This window comes from Littorina saxatilis, linkage group LG3 (genome assembly GCF_037325665.1).
Source record: "Littorina saxatilis isolate snail1 linkage group LG3, US_GU_Lsax_2.0, whole genome shotgun sequence".
Classification (NCBI taxonomy): Eukaryota; Metazoa; Mollusca; class Gastropoda; order Littorinimorpha; family Littorinidae; genus Littorina; species Littorina saxatilis.
This window is the reverse complement of record NC_090247.1, coordinates 33,242,915-33,257,708: the sequence shown is the minus strand read 5'-3', so window position 1 is coordinate 33,257,708 and position 14,794 is coordinate 33,242,915. Positions and strand designations below refer to the sequence as shown.

At 45.9% G+C, this 14,794-nt stretch overlaps 1 protein-coding gene across 1 annotated transcript in view; it reads right to left on the bottom strand.

The window, feature by feature from the left end:
• LOC138961177 (E3 ubiquitin-protein ligase rnf213-alpha-like) overlaps positions 1–14,794 on the bottom strand; it is a 181,053-nt gene that overhangs the window by 136,270 nt on the left and 29,989 nt on the right. Inside the window, exons 6-11 of the mRNA XM_070332777.1 lie at positions 4,201–4,360; positions 3,380–3,597; positions 3,023–3,163; positions 1,959–2,150; positions 1,264–1,467; positions 869–1,035 (exon numbers count right to left, since the gene is read on the bottom strand). Coding sequence (XP_070188878.1) covers positions 869–1,035; positions 1,264–1,467; positions 1,959–2,150; positions 3,023–3,163; positions 3,380–3,597; positions 4,201–4,360 — 1,082 coding nt within the window. The remainder of the gene's footprint in view (positions 1–868; positions 1,036–1,263; positions 1,468–1,958; positions 2,151–3,022; positions 3,164–3,379; positions 3,598–4,200; positions 4,361–14,794) is intronic.

Sequence of the window (14,794 nt, the reverse complement as noted above, 5' to 3'; positions counted from 1 at the left end):
CAGCCACATATCTACATCACAAATTCACATCGTCGCCTTGTAAAGGTAAAAGCCATATCAGTTTAAAAGGGGTGCCAGTAATATCAATGCAACATTAGTGAATACTAGAACAATACCTAAAAATTATAGTCTGCTAGTCTGCTAGTAAGTAGTCTTCGGTCGTGTGAAAGTCACATCTATTTCGACTGTGTGCATCGATCCGTGTAGTGAAATGTTGATCTTTGATGATTTGGCAACATAACTTCACTGCATGTGCTTCGAGTGTATCTCCCCGTTGACCATTTGAAAACGTCTTTTAACAAGACCATGTTTCGACAGCCCAGACGGGGAGGATCCTCGATAGCTCACAGGGTATATAATGTTTTCCGCCGTGTTTTTAAAGAATCCTTTCAAATTTGCTATTCAAAAAGTACCCTTTGACACGACTCGAGTGGCAAAGAACATTTTCTGCAATTCCCGTCTCAGTCGGTGCTGCCGTTTCGGAGCCTATCGTTATCATACAAACACACACACAGACACACACAAAAACCAGCTTTAAAAGTAAGATTATGTAAGAATCATGTAAACCAGTGATTTTTCTTTTTGTAAATCAGATACTACAGTTTTTCTGCTTTATGAAAAGCTATATTTTAAAAACTACAGATTTAAATGTTGACCACTTTTCCCCCTTTCTGTCACCAATACTGAAGAACAGCTCAGGTATAACACTATTGAACTGTCAAAATATGCTTTTATGGATAAAACTGCAGTCTTCCTGTTTCTGTAATTGTCCGCATTCAGTGTTTATTATCATTGCTGCACACGCCTTCACAATTCAGCCAGAGTCAACTGTTGAATATCAGCTAACCTCCTGTAAATAAATACATACTTCGAAACATCATCAGAGCCCACTCTGACCAGCTGTTGCTGCAGGAAGACGAGCTGTTCCACAGTGTAGATGTTGAGCTGTGGGTAGTCCTTGCGTTTCTGGTCCACGTACTGCAGCCACTCCTTGTGACAGTCTTCGAGAAATCCTGCCATTCCAGCGATGAAGACCTGCAAGAAGAAAAGATGAACACAAACCATCGAACAGATTCACACACACACACTAATGAGTCATCTAACAGATGCATAAAAACTCTAATGAGTAACACACCAAATGCACACATAACCCAATGATGGGTTGTTCATCTTGGTAACAGTAGTGATCTGAGGTGCAACAGGACTCGCACAAGAGCAAGAAAGTGAAAAAGAACAACCAAACAAACCAATCAATTACTGTACCTCCAAGTCATCTGCAATGCCGCCACTGTCTCTCTCCTTGCTGCGATGTCCCTTGAGTTTTCCCTGATTTGAAAACTCAGAGATGCAGCAGACGGGTCGCTCTATGTCACACAGGAACTCCACACTCCAGTCCAGGAAGAGCACACAGCCGTCGCTACACAGCTTAACATACGTCTTGCCCAGTCTCACCAGGCTCTCCATGACCTGTGGGATATGCATTACCATGATGGAACTCAAATTATACAGACATATTCAGTGTAAGAGTGATATATATGCTGCTTGATCTGTGTCATGTAAGAAAATAAGTTTTCCTTATTTTATCTTAACTTGGCCCCGCTGTGATATTGAAATTCAACGACGTTCAACAATAATTTAATCATGTCTGGAGGGAATCAAACCACAATATGCAAGAGCTTTAAAAGCTCTAGCTTTTAAACTATTTTAGTAAAGGACAATAATTGTCCGCACTTACTCCGTCCTTAACCCCAACATAACCCTCAAGAGTGACGATCTACCAGAATTTCACAAAGTTCTATGTTATCAAACACAGGAAACAAGTCACAGCCAAAGTTACAGTATCAGAGAAATCCTTCTGGGATTTAGGCTGCAAGAACTTGTCCTTCAGACCTATCATCGCTGCTAGTGTTACCATTATTGTTATCATGCCAGATCGACAGAAAGACACATTTTCTTACTGTGATAAAACGATCCACGTTGTCCTTGCCCTTATCAGCTTGCCCTGCCACCAACATCAGGCGACTCTGTAGATCCATCAAGTCGTCATAGCTGTAGACCCGAAGGTGAAAATCATGTGTGCTGTGCTTGCCTGCCTTTTTTGCGAGTGTCACTTCTTCTGATACACTAAGTTGAATGACACTCTGTAGACTCTGAGAAAGAGAGTGCAACTACATCAGTACTTGTTACTCACGTCACAAAGTAAATGCAACTAGATCAGTGTTAATCCAGTTAGAAAGTACCGCATTTTGGGACAACAAGGCACAAGGAGAAAATGAGAAAAATCAACACAAAAAATCTTCCGGTGTATTGGCCGCAAGTCAAAGGAAACACAGAGGGAAAATATTTTTGCTCCTGAATGTGCGGTGAGATCAAAGCCACTGCTGGCTGGCCTTGTGACCTCGGGTCAATGACCAATATTTTCAGCTGAGACCAGCAGCCTGCCTTAGTTGACAAACACAGATCTTCTGACCCCAATCAATGAACGTCCCAATTTTCAACTATGAGACCAACACCTTTGATGTCTGAGAGGAAACTTAGCCATGGTCATAGTAGCAGAAACATACATATCACTAGAGAATAGTGTTATGCTTCTTTGTGAAGTGATTTGGGTACATGTGTGCTTTTCTTTTTAGCCATACACCAGGCGATACCAGTCAATAGGACGCAGGGGTCAAAGTTGAGGACAAAAGTTGCGCCTGATAGTCCCGGAAGTACGGTAAGTGCAACTGTGTCACTGTTAATTCAGTCAGAAAGAAAGTACAACTGTGTCAGTGTTGATCAAGTCAAATGAATTTGATGGTGCTCAACTAAAAGAGTGTGTAAATGCTACACAATGACTTGAGATTCTATATCTTTCTAAACATGTTTTGCTTCATATCTTTAGCAACCATTTGATTTGGTCAGTTAGAAATGGCTTTGACGGTACCACAATTAAATGCATATGCGGAAATGAGTGTCAAAAAGAAAACTTTCTACACTAAAATACCACTTTTGAACTTTGTCCTTTTTTTAAAAAACTTACCAGATCAGGTTTTCCACTGCTGCAAACTTTAAAGACTCCCTTCTCATTGATGCTGGCGACCTGAGCCATTGATGTCTTTTCCACAGATCCATGGGCCATCTGGGCATCTTTGAACCAGTCCAGTAGGTTGCTTGTATCATTCTGAAACCATTTGCATACATTAATACACACATGCAAAAATGAACACAAATGTCAGAGCTTATGGGGGTGGGGGGTGTAGGGGAAGGTAATTGACCATACCTTTCAAACTGGATGCCACAAACTAAACACAAATCACGAACATGAAAGTCTTCTCTTTTGAAAGGTAATTATATTCTGACCAGAAAGCAACATTATCTTCTACATCACTGCTCTTACCAGTTTCTCTGGCAATTTAGGGTCCGCGTTGACATTCGAAAAGACCATCTTGCACTGTTTCAGTAAGTGGCTGCAGCCTTTGCATTTGTTCATGAAGATGAGTGGAGCATAGCCAGTAGCTGAGGCATGGAAGCAGTCAACTTGCGCAATGGCCCAAGGATCATCTCCTGCCGAGATGGATGCAAGGTCCACGAAGACATTCAATTCCTTCACGCCATCTAAAATGGAGAGAAAACGGACATCTTTTGTGTATATATACACCAATCACAGGAACAAACCCATAAAAAAACACATGAAGGCTAAAAAAAAAGGGGCAAGTTCTCCATAAAATTCAAATCTTATTTTTAAGTTGCAAGCTTTCCAGAGTAGTTTGAAGTCTGCAAATGGTACCTGCTAAAGTAATAAAACAGATGTTCCTATTGTGTAAGCAAGGGACAGGCTATGAGCATGTGGGTACTATTGTCACAAAATTAAGTATGGTTTCAGACACATTTTTTTTTCCTCTGAAGTATTTTCTGGTTCTCACAAAACTCCAGAAACCAAAATATCTGAAAGCAGGCGAGTGTCTTCAATTGACCAGCACAACCCACTCATGAACTATGAACCTTGGAACAAATACATGATGCAGGCAATAAGGACAGCTTAGTGCAGTCAACTTATAAGAGTTCAACATTGTACAAAACAAAACACAAAAAGTGCTCTTCCTTCCATGGCCATTCTTATTCTTACCCTTGAACCACACTGCTATTTTCCTTTTTGGATAAAAAAACCCACAACACATTGATTTTTCAACAAGGAAAGCTTAAAAAAGTAACAGCAACCTTTCATGGTGTCTTTCAACCAGTCTACAAACTCCTTGCAACGAGGCTCAACCAGTACTTGCAGGCTGTGAATGTCCTGTGGGCTGATGCCTTTAAGCTGCTTACACACACCCAGCATTGACTTGTCAAGGTCTCGGATGGGAAGAGACCGGGTTTGACTCTGCAATTTTAAACAAAAAAAGATGCAAATAAATATACAAAGAATTTTTTTTGGGGGGGGAGCATCACTAAAAAATAAATCCCTTTAGGATGACAATTCAAAGATCAACTTCAATGTTGGCTTAAGCAGTGTAGGCAGGTTTCACGGTATTGAGACATTCTATTGACTGCACAATGTGCTCTGATTTCTAACTTGCTGAACCAATTTTCTCAGTGGTTTTTTGGCTCACGTAAGTGTAGCCTATGCGATGATAAACTTTGTCTGTCTGTGCGTGCGTGCGTGCGTATGTATGTGTGTATGTCTGTGGTAGAAACTTTAACATTTCCGAGTCTATGGATTACGTCAGTCTCGGTCAAAAGTGTTCGACGTGTGTGATAGAAACTATTTGAAGACGTCACATTATGACGTAAGAGGGTTAGACGTCACGCAAAGGAATTACTGAAAGTCTCGGTCATTGTTATTGTGAGCGGGCCGAGACTTCTTGGCAGATCCAGGGTCTCGCTTTCTTGCATATAGTTTCACCTATGCTTACTGTGTGTGTGTGTGTGTGTGTGTGTGTGTGTGTGTGTGTGTGTGTCTGTGTCTGTGTGTCTGTCTGTGCGTGTGTGTGTGTGTGTGTATGTGTGACGGAGTGATTGAGTTTGTGTTACTGTTTGTCGATTTCTTACGTGAGCCTTGAAGGCTTCGCCTCTTGTTTTATATGCAATGCACAAATGTGTCATTTTGAATACAATTCTGAAAAAAAAATTCGTTTGAGTTGTTTTGTTGGCATTTTATGCACATGTGTTTGGTAGCGATCGTGTGAATCCTGACAGACGCCATTTCCTTCTGCATGACAGAAGCCAACCATTGATGTGAAAATTGAAACGAAAAGGCACTCAATTCACACTGAATGGTCATATTTGATAGCAGAGCTGCAATATCTAACCATACAAACAAAAACAAAAGCACAAATATGAATTTTGCATTACATATTTTGCACACAAAAAATCGAATCGAGAACTGGAAGCTGTCTGTCCGAAAAACTAAGTCTTCACAGATAAACCAAGTAAGCTTATTTTACCACAAGAAATGATAACATGATTTTATTTTGACATTGAAAACACACCTTTATAGTCTGTACTTCATAGGAAAGCATTTACAATGACCGAAATTCCGCGAAATTCCGCGCCGTGTCCATTTCTTGGAATGCCCGACCGTCGTCTGTCAGGGGTTTCCAACGATCGGTACTTTCACTTACGTTGTCATTCCCGGGCAATCCTATGCCGTATGTGACATATTACACACTTTTCACAGTTGAGGCCGAAGGCGGGATTTGTGATTATTTTTTTCAGGTGAGATTTTATTGTTTTTGTTGCCTTTTTGTCGAGTAATATGCCGTCTGTCAGCCAACGATCGCTACCACACGATCGCTACCTCTTCATGCTCGATCAGATTTTTAGCTTTTTCAATGATTATAGAAGTTTGATTAACGTTTCCTTTGCAGTTCTGGATCGGTAGGGTAAAGGTATCTAATTTCGACATAAGATCTTGGGGGTACCTAAATCCGACCGATTTTCCAAGTCACATCAATGACGAGGTGCGCACGTCATCACAACAGAAGGAATGCCATTCATACACGGGCCATTCATGAACCGGTTGATGACGCGACTTTACGGACCAATCGTTTTGTCGCGAGAGTTATTTGCGTCATCGGCACCGCGGCGCGAAAATTTGCCTTGCAAGTGTCTTCTAAAGTTTTAACGTTGAGGGGGGAATCGAGACGAGGGTGTGGTGTATGTGTGTGTGTGCGTGTGTGTGTAGAGCGATTCAGACCAAACTACTAGACCGATCTTTATGAAATTTTACATGAGTGTTTCTGGGAATGATATCCCCGGATGTTTTTTTCTTTTTTTTGATACATACCTTTGATGACGTCATATCCGGCTTTTTGTAAAAGTTGAGGCGGCACTGTCACACCCTCATTTTTCAATCAAATTGATTGAAATTTTGGCCAAGCAATCATCGACGAAGGCCGGACTTCGGTATTGTATTTCAGCTTGGTGGCTTAAAAATTAACTAATGACTTTGGTCATTAAAAATCTGAAAATTGTAAAAAAAAATAATAATTTATAAAACGATCCAAATTTACGTTCAACGTATTCTTCATCATTTTCTGATTCCAAAAACATATAAATATGTTATATTTGGATTAAAAACAAGCTCTAACAAGAAGAGCAAACGCTCGATCGAGTCACTTTCGCAGTTCTGAATATTATATGAGGCATCAGATGGACAGGAAGAAATTGCTATTCACAACACAATGAGTCACGTTCACATAAAATTTGAGCCCGGTCACTTTTATAGTTTCCGAGAAAAGCCCAACGTTAAGTTGTGTGTTGCCGAACAGAAAAGGCTAGTTATCTCCCTTGTTTTTCTGATAACGTTCGTAAAAGGCTACAGATGTAAATACTTTGATGTAAAGAATAATCCTACAAAGTTTCAATCACATCCGATGAACTTTGTCAAAGATATAAAATGTCTAATTTTTCCTTTGACGCTGACCTGTGACCTTGAAAAAGGTCAAAGGTCAACGAAACCATCGTTAAAGTGTAGAGGTCATTGGAGGTCACGACTAAACAAAATATGAGCCCGATCGCTTTGATAGTTTTCGAGAAAAGATATAAAATGTCTAATTTTTCCTTTGACGCTGACCTGTGACCTTGAAAAAGGTCAAAGGTCAACGAAACCATCGTTAAAGTGTAGAGGTCATTGGAGGTCACGACTAAACAAAATATGAGCCCGATCGCTTTGATAGTTTCCGAGAAAAGTCCAACGTTAAGGTGGTGTCTACGGACGGCCGGCCGGCCGGGGACGGCCGGCCGGCCGGACAGACTAACACTGACCGATTACATAGAGTCACTTTTTCTCAAGTGACTCAAAAATTAAAAATATAAACATTATGATCAGAATTAAAGGCACAGTAAGCCTCCCGTAAACCATCACAGATACGGTCAGGCTTTTACACACAGTACAAACACCCTTTCATTTAAACACTCACCGATTGAGAACATCCTAGGTGCCCTCCGTAAAGAGCGAACAATTTTCAAAGAATTTATTTTTGCGTGGTTTATCTTACCCCTGAGCCATTGTGAACTCGTGTCATCCAGTTTCCCTTTTTCACAATGTAGTCGTCAGTTAGTCATTTGAACGTGACTCGATGTGAGCTTATCTACAATAGCACGTTTTTATGCACGAAACAAACGACTGTGGTTCACAAGAACTCTAGCGATGGCTTTTGACTGTTGAGAGGAACGGCGATATGTACTGTAAACCGTCGTCTGCGACGACCCTTGCGTGACCCTGCTTCCGGGCTTTTCTGATCTTGTCTTGATGAAAAACAAATTCTTTTATGATTAAAGAATGTTGTAACAAGCTGTCAATTTATTATTTAGATTTTAAAAGTTAGGTCTAGCGCAAAAACGCACCACGGTCCAAAAACATTCTGATAATCATCGATCCACGGCTATCGACAGTTTACATCGATAGAAGGGAAGTAACTCATTTTTGACCTGAGTTCAGAATGGGTCCAAAAAGTGTTCGAGACAATCTGCAAAATTAATTCTTTAAAAATTGCTCGCTCTTTACGTAGTTAGGGTACCCACAGATGTTCCCGTTTGGTGAGCGTTCAAATGGAAGGGTGTTTGTACTGTGTGTAAAAGCCTGACAGTATCTGTGATGGTTTACGGGAGGCTTACTGTCCGGGCGTGATTTCCGGTATCATATTCATAACAGCCGTCCCGGCCAGCACCAAAACGAGGCGCAATCCAAAATTTTAATAATAAATTTTCATTTAATTAATATACTTACCCAACTCACATATAGCAATTAACTCTAGTTCAGTGCTGGTAACGCTGTACGCGTTCCCCTTGGTAACAAGGGAGACCACCCTAAAAAAGAGTGATCCATCCCATAATATCAGACCGATGTCCGGTCCAACATCCGTATGCGTGCGCATACACCGCCATTTGTATCATTCGAACGAAGCCCAACTCACTACTTTTTTAGAACCCAATACCACCACAGCGGGGAGGTGGGAGGGTTTAAACGATGTGAGTTGGGTAAGTATATTAATTAAATGAAAATTTATTATTAAAATTTTGGATTAAATTACATATTATTACCCAACTCACATATAGCAGATTGCTACTATAGGTGGTGGGTACTTACCAAAACTAGGCACGCAGGACCTGTCCCGCCGCTACCATGGCAGGCAGCGCGGAGCTTCCATCCTGTCTGACAGAAGCGACGTCTCTGAGGTAAAAGTTGACGAAAACGTCCTCAGAGCGCCAATACGCAGCTTCCAGTACCTCGGCTAGCTTGCCGGACCGAAGAACTGCCACCGAGGATGCCCAGGCTCTCGCCTCATGGGTTCTAGCCGCGGTGAGAGGCAACACTGCCCTAGCATCACCCGACTGCACTAGCCACCAGGCATATGCTCGTTTGATCAGAGTGGAGATCCATTTGGCCAGAGTCACCTTCGCTATATCCTTACACCTAGCCGTGTTTAAAGATATGAAAAGAAGCTTTTGACTTTCTGACCTAACAGGCCGAGTTCGAGACAGGTAACATCGGAGAGCTCTCACAGGACAATTTGCAATATCGGGATCTCCAGGAGCCAAAATCTTGCTCAAGGGTGGAATGCGCAAGATTGGAGAAAGCTGGCCAGGTTTCTGGTTTTTCGCGAGAAAGCCGGGAACAAATTTGAGAGAAATGGAACCATCCTTCTCGAACGCAATATCCTTGTCTAAACCCGACAAAGAATGCACCTCACTACCTCTCCTCGAAGTAGAGAGAAGCGTTAAAAACACAGTCTTACGCGTCAAATCGGCCAAAGTGGCTGACAAAAGAGGCTCGAACTCATCCGAGGCTAAGAAACGTAAGACCAGGAACAAATCCCATGCAGGGAGAAGCGATTTTGAACGAGCTGCTAAAAGGGCAGCCCCCTTAATAACACTAGCGATAACCCCTCCGAGCGAAATTTTGTGGCCTAATTGCGCGAGGGTCGAAGAGATCGCCGACCTCCGGACCCTAATAGAAGAGGGAGAAGCCCCCTGATCAGCCAACCAAGACAGATGGTTGGCTACATGAATAGACCTAGGAGAAAGAGGTTTAACCCCGTTAAGCGCGCACCACCTAGACCAAGAGGCCCAGTGCGATGAGTAAACCGAAGAAGTCGATTTTCTATGTGCATGTCCAACGAATCTCAGAGTAGGGGAAGAGGCCCCTGCCCTACGCAAAGCGCTTCGGACAGAATCCACGCGTGAAGGGCCAGGATCTGTGGGTTCTCGTGCTGAACGCCTGACCGAGGCTGCACGAGATCTCCTCTTTTCAGGGCGAGAGGGATTGGGGGCCGAACTGCTAGACGCAGTAGGTCGGGAAACCAGTGCTGGCTTGGCCACAGAGGAGCGACCAGAACCAGCGCTGGTTTCTCCAAGTCCACTTTCCTGAGGACTTTGCCTAAGAGGCAGAACGGAGGGAAGGCATACGCCGGAAGATCTGACCAATCCACTTCCAGAGCATTCACCTTCCAGGCCAGAGGATCCGGGAAGGGGGACACAAAGAGAGGAAGTCTCGCCGAAAACCTCGTCGCAAAGAGATCTATCTTGGGCTTGTCGATCTGCGACCAAAGCCGCTGCAAAGACTGGTGTGTGAGAGTCCACTCTGAATGAACAATCCTGTCCCCTCTGCTCAAAGTGTCTGCAAGGACGTTCAGACTGCCCTTCAAGTACACTGCTGACAACAGAATGTGCTGGGCGTGACACCACTTGAGAATGCGACATGCAATGTCGGAAAGACTGTGAGACCGAGTCCCCCCCTGCTTGTTCACATACGACGCCACAGACATGTTGTCGGTGTGAAGACGTACATGACTGCCCTCCAGGAAAGGCTTGAACGCTAGAAGCGCCAGGGAAACGGCCTCCAACTCCAGTACATTGATATGTAGGGAGGCCTGAGAGCAATCCCAAACTCCCGAAACCATGTGCTCGTCCAGATGAGCACCCCACCCCGTCAGAGATGCGTCCGTAAACAACTCTCTCTCCGGCGGTGGACGAACAATGGGAACACCCCGGAACAAATCCGGAAGAAGCCAAACACCTGTGGTCTGCTGAAACCAAGTTCCCAGTGCGATTGGAACACTCCAGTCCTGGGATGTCTGATCCCACCTTGACTGCAGGGAGGCCTGAAAAGGCCTCTTGTGAACCCTGCCCAACGGAATGAGGGAAGCCATGGATTCCATCTGACCCAGAACCGAAGTCAGAACCCTTGCACTGGCGTGATTCTCTCCGTAGAGAGACCGAATCAGACCCTGAAGTTTGTCGATCCGCCTTTGAGACGGACGGACAGACCACCGAAGTGTGTCGAATTCCATGCCCAGGTAAGTAAACGTCTGGGATGGTTCCAACTCGGATTTTGTCAGGTTGACAGAGAAACCCAGCTGTGCCGCCCGGCTCAGCACCCTGTGCGTATGAGCCTCGCAAATCCCCCTGTTCTGGTGAAGGATTAACCAATCGTCCAGGTATGCTCTGAGACGGATGCCTTCCTGCCTCACAAGAGCGCAAAGCTGCCTGACCACAATCGTGAAAATCCACGGAGCTAAAGACAGGCCGAACGGCAGAGCCCTGAACTGGAAAGCTTTGCCGCCCCATGGGAAGCGAAGCCACTTCCTGTCCGCGACATGTATGAGGACGTGAAAGTAAGCGTCTGTAAGATCGATCGACGTTGCCCAATCTCCCGGCCGTAAGGCCTCCCGAACCGAGGTTGGAGTTTCCATGGTAAACTTGATTACTCTCAGAAACTTGTTCAAAGGAGAAAGATCTAACACCGGCCTCCACGCCCCCGAGGCTTTTGGCACTACGAAAAGTCTGCCGTAAAACCCCGGGGACCGCGCGTCCAAGACCTCCTCTATAGCTCCCTTGAGCAGCAGAGCCGAGACCTCCTCCTGGACCGCGTTCCGTGCCACCAAATCCTTTGGCGCCCTGCAGGGCGGGATTATCCTGACCAGGGGAGCCTTCTGCCCTGACCAGAGAAGCCGGAACCCCGAACACACTATCCCCGTGACCCACTTGCTGGCCACCAGTTGCAGCCAGGAAGAAAGGGCCCTGGACGGGCCGCCCGCTACAACTAGCGCGGGGGCCACCGGGATGTGTTGTTCGGGGAAGTTTCATTGGGGGTGAGGCTTACGCCCCGACCCCCTGGAACCCCCGAAAGACTGACCCCTCTTAGGGTATGGAGCTCCACGCCCCCTACCCCTGGAGGAGAATGACTGCTTCTGGGCCTTCCCACCACCTGACGAAGACGTCTGAGGCTTAGCAGAAGAAAACGCCTGAGTCTGAGACTTGCCCTGAGGCTTCTGGAAGCCCTGTGAAGCCAAACGCGCGATCGCTACATCCCGCGCGTCCTGCGTCTCTTTCTGGAGTGCATCGAAAGACGCCTGCCCTAAGAGAGACCCCTCAGCAAAAGGGGAGACCTTCAGCCTCTCCACAGTCGCGGTGTCCCGAAATCTGGACCCCGACAAGAAGGCTGACCTCCTTGAAAGAACTGCGTGAGTATACAGCCGGGCAGACAAAGCAACCTGTTCTCTAGTCACCTTGCCCAGAGTAGCCAGCAGTGTCGAAACATCTGTCGGCGACGCATCAAACCGAAATTCAAAAGGATCAAGAGATGTGGCAATCGATCTGGACAAAGACCTTTGCAGAGACTCCGACACTGACGTGAGTTCCAGCAAAGACCTTCCAACTTCCTCCACAGCCGCGAGAGAACCGTCAGTACATGGGACAACTCTATCCCTACTGTACCCGTCTTCTCTCAAAGCAGCAAGTTCCGGCGTCACCGGAAGTGCCCCTGACGGCAGAGCAAAAGAGTCCATCAGATCCAAAGGATAAGGGGTAAGCTTCAACTTCGGAACACCGGAAGTAGCCCGAGCCCCAGGCTGAGCCAGCCAAGAGACAACGTCTTCCGGGGCCTCGCCGTGCTGAACCAACAACGGCACCGCCGGTTTGCGTTTACCACACAAGACGTTAGCCATCTCATAGGCAATAGTTGACGATTCCCGGAAGCGGAAGCGAGGCCTTTGCTCCTGTGCACTCCGGAAATCGTCAAAAGCAGAACAAGGTGGGTGAAGCTGAGCCTTGTCCTTCACCACCCCTTCCGGAAAGTATCTGAACGCCGTTTCCGCCGCCAGCGCCACTGCGGCTGACAGCTTCACGGGCAAATTCAGTTGGGAATCCTCTACCACTGAGGCATCCCCGTCTTCCGCCCTACACTCCGACTCGAGATCAAGCTCGGAGCCAGGAGGCAGAACATCAGACCGTTTATCGTCGGCAGAACCGACCACTTCCTGCCCCCTGGGCGGAAGAGGACTAAAACGGTCCCCGATATTCTCATAAAGAGACGTACGGAGGCGTTCGTCCTTTCGCTGCTCATAAGAACTCTCACGACATCCATCGCCAGAGAGAGCCCCCTGAGCTCGCACACCGGCAAGCGGTGTAGACATACCTTGTACTGGTGTCACATTCAGAAGAGACACCAACTTGGTACTCCCATCCTGCGAAGCATGGACATCCGCCCGAGTCACAGTCGCCGAAGGCTTAGCGGAAGTCGAAGCCGGAACTGCAGGAGACTGCCGTAACTGTGCTAAAGAGAGAACATCAGAAACACCCGACGGAAGCGCACGTAATTCCTCCCTAGTGGAAGATAATTCCGACGCAAGTGTCGAAACTTGAGCGCTCAAAGTCAACAATAAAGACGCAACTTCAGCTGGCGCTAATCCAGGGCAGCCATCTGAAGTTGAAGCAGAAGCAGAAGCAGAAGAAGAAGATCTTTTGCCCGAACCACCACTCTTGCCAGAACGTAAACAAGCCTGACCGGAAGTTAAACTGACGTCTGCTAACACGGGAGATTTAACAGAAGTTGAATCAGAAGAAACAGACGCGGATTTTCCTGCGCCCTTCTCTCTCCTCGAGCTACGTTTAGGAGGCGAATCGTCAGGCACCTGCCTCGAACTAGGCTTCCTATTCACGCTATCAACAAGCGCAGCCTCCGCCATAGCGAAAGAACTCACGAAAAATTTCAAAGAAAAACAATTTCAGAAAAATTTCACAAGTACAAAACGAGCGACGAAAAACGTCGCTAAAGTTATAACAAAACGGAAAGATCTCACCACACAGCGTAGGTAAAGGTGAACAGTTAGGCGACGACCAAGGGGAGATGCCAAAGCCAAAGACTATGACAAAATGCTGAAGACAGCAGGAGCGTACATCAGGAGCGTCCTTCCCAGTTGAACCGCTGAGAGAGAATGATACAAATGGCGGCGTATGCGCACGCATACGGATGTTGGACCGGACATCGGTCTGATATTATGGGATGGATCACTCTTTTTTAGGGTGGTCTCCCTTGTTACCAAGGGGAACGCGTACAGCGTTACCAGCACTGAACTAGAGTTAATTGCTATATGTGAGTTGGGTAATAATATGTAATTTAATGGAAAATTTCCTAAATAAATTATCATTTAATTAATATACTTACCCGAATCACATTAGCATTGAGTCACCTGAGATGCTTATCACTGAAAAACGCTTACCCGGCTAAAGAATTTAAAGGGAAGCAACCCCATCACCAAAACGAAAGTGAAAGTAGCTTTGGTAATGGGCCAGTACACCGGGAGTTACCTCCCATACGGGTGTATGCCACGTCACTTCCTCTAGGAACACGTGCCTATTATCATACGGCTTTAAAAAATCTTAAAACCATAAGCGGGGCAGGTGGGAGGGAATACAGTATGTGATTCGGGTAAGTATATTAATTAAATGATAATTTATTTAGGAAATTTTCCATTTAATATCATATTCTTACTCCGAATCACATTAGCAGATAACATCAACAAGGCGGTGGGCTAGAAATGAATCAAAACTCACCATCAAGTTCTGGACAGGAACTGGCCTGCTGCTATGAGCGCTGGAAGGCCTCTGGAGCCATCCTGTCGAAGAGCTGTGACGTCCCGAAGATAAAAGTTTATGAAAACATCTTCGGAACGCCAATACGCAGTTGTCAGCACCTCCTCTAGACGTCTGGAGCGCAGAACTGCCAGAGAGGATGCCCACGCCCTCGTCTCATGGGCTCGGGCCGAGTCAAGTGGCAAGGAGGGCATAACCCCCCCCCTCTTTGTGCGCCTCCACTCATAAGCCTGCTTGATGAGCGAGGACACCCACCGGGCCAACGTTACCTTCGACAAATCTTTCTCGCGCCTAGTAAGGAGAGAGATAAACAACAACTTCTGAGAACTAGACCGAATCGGCTGAGTCCGGGCTAAGTACAGACGAAGTGCCCTCACAGGGCAATTGACCGAATCGGGGTCACCCGGGGCCAACGCGCTGGTCAGAGCCTTAACTCTAA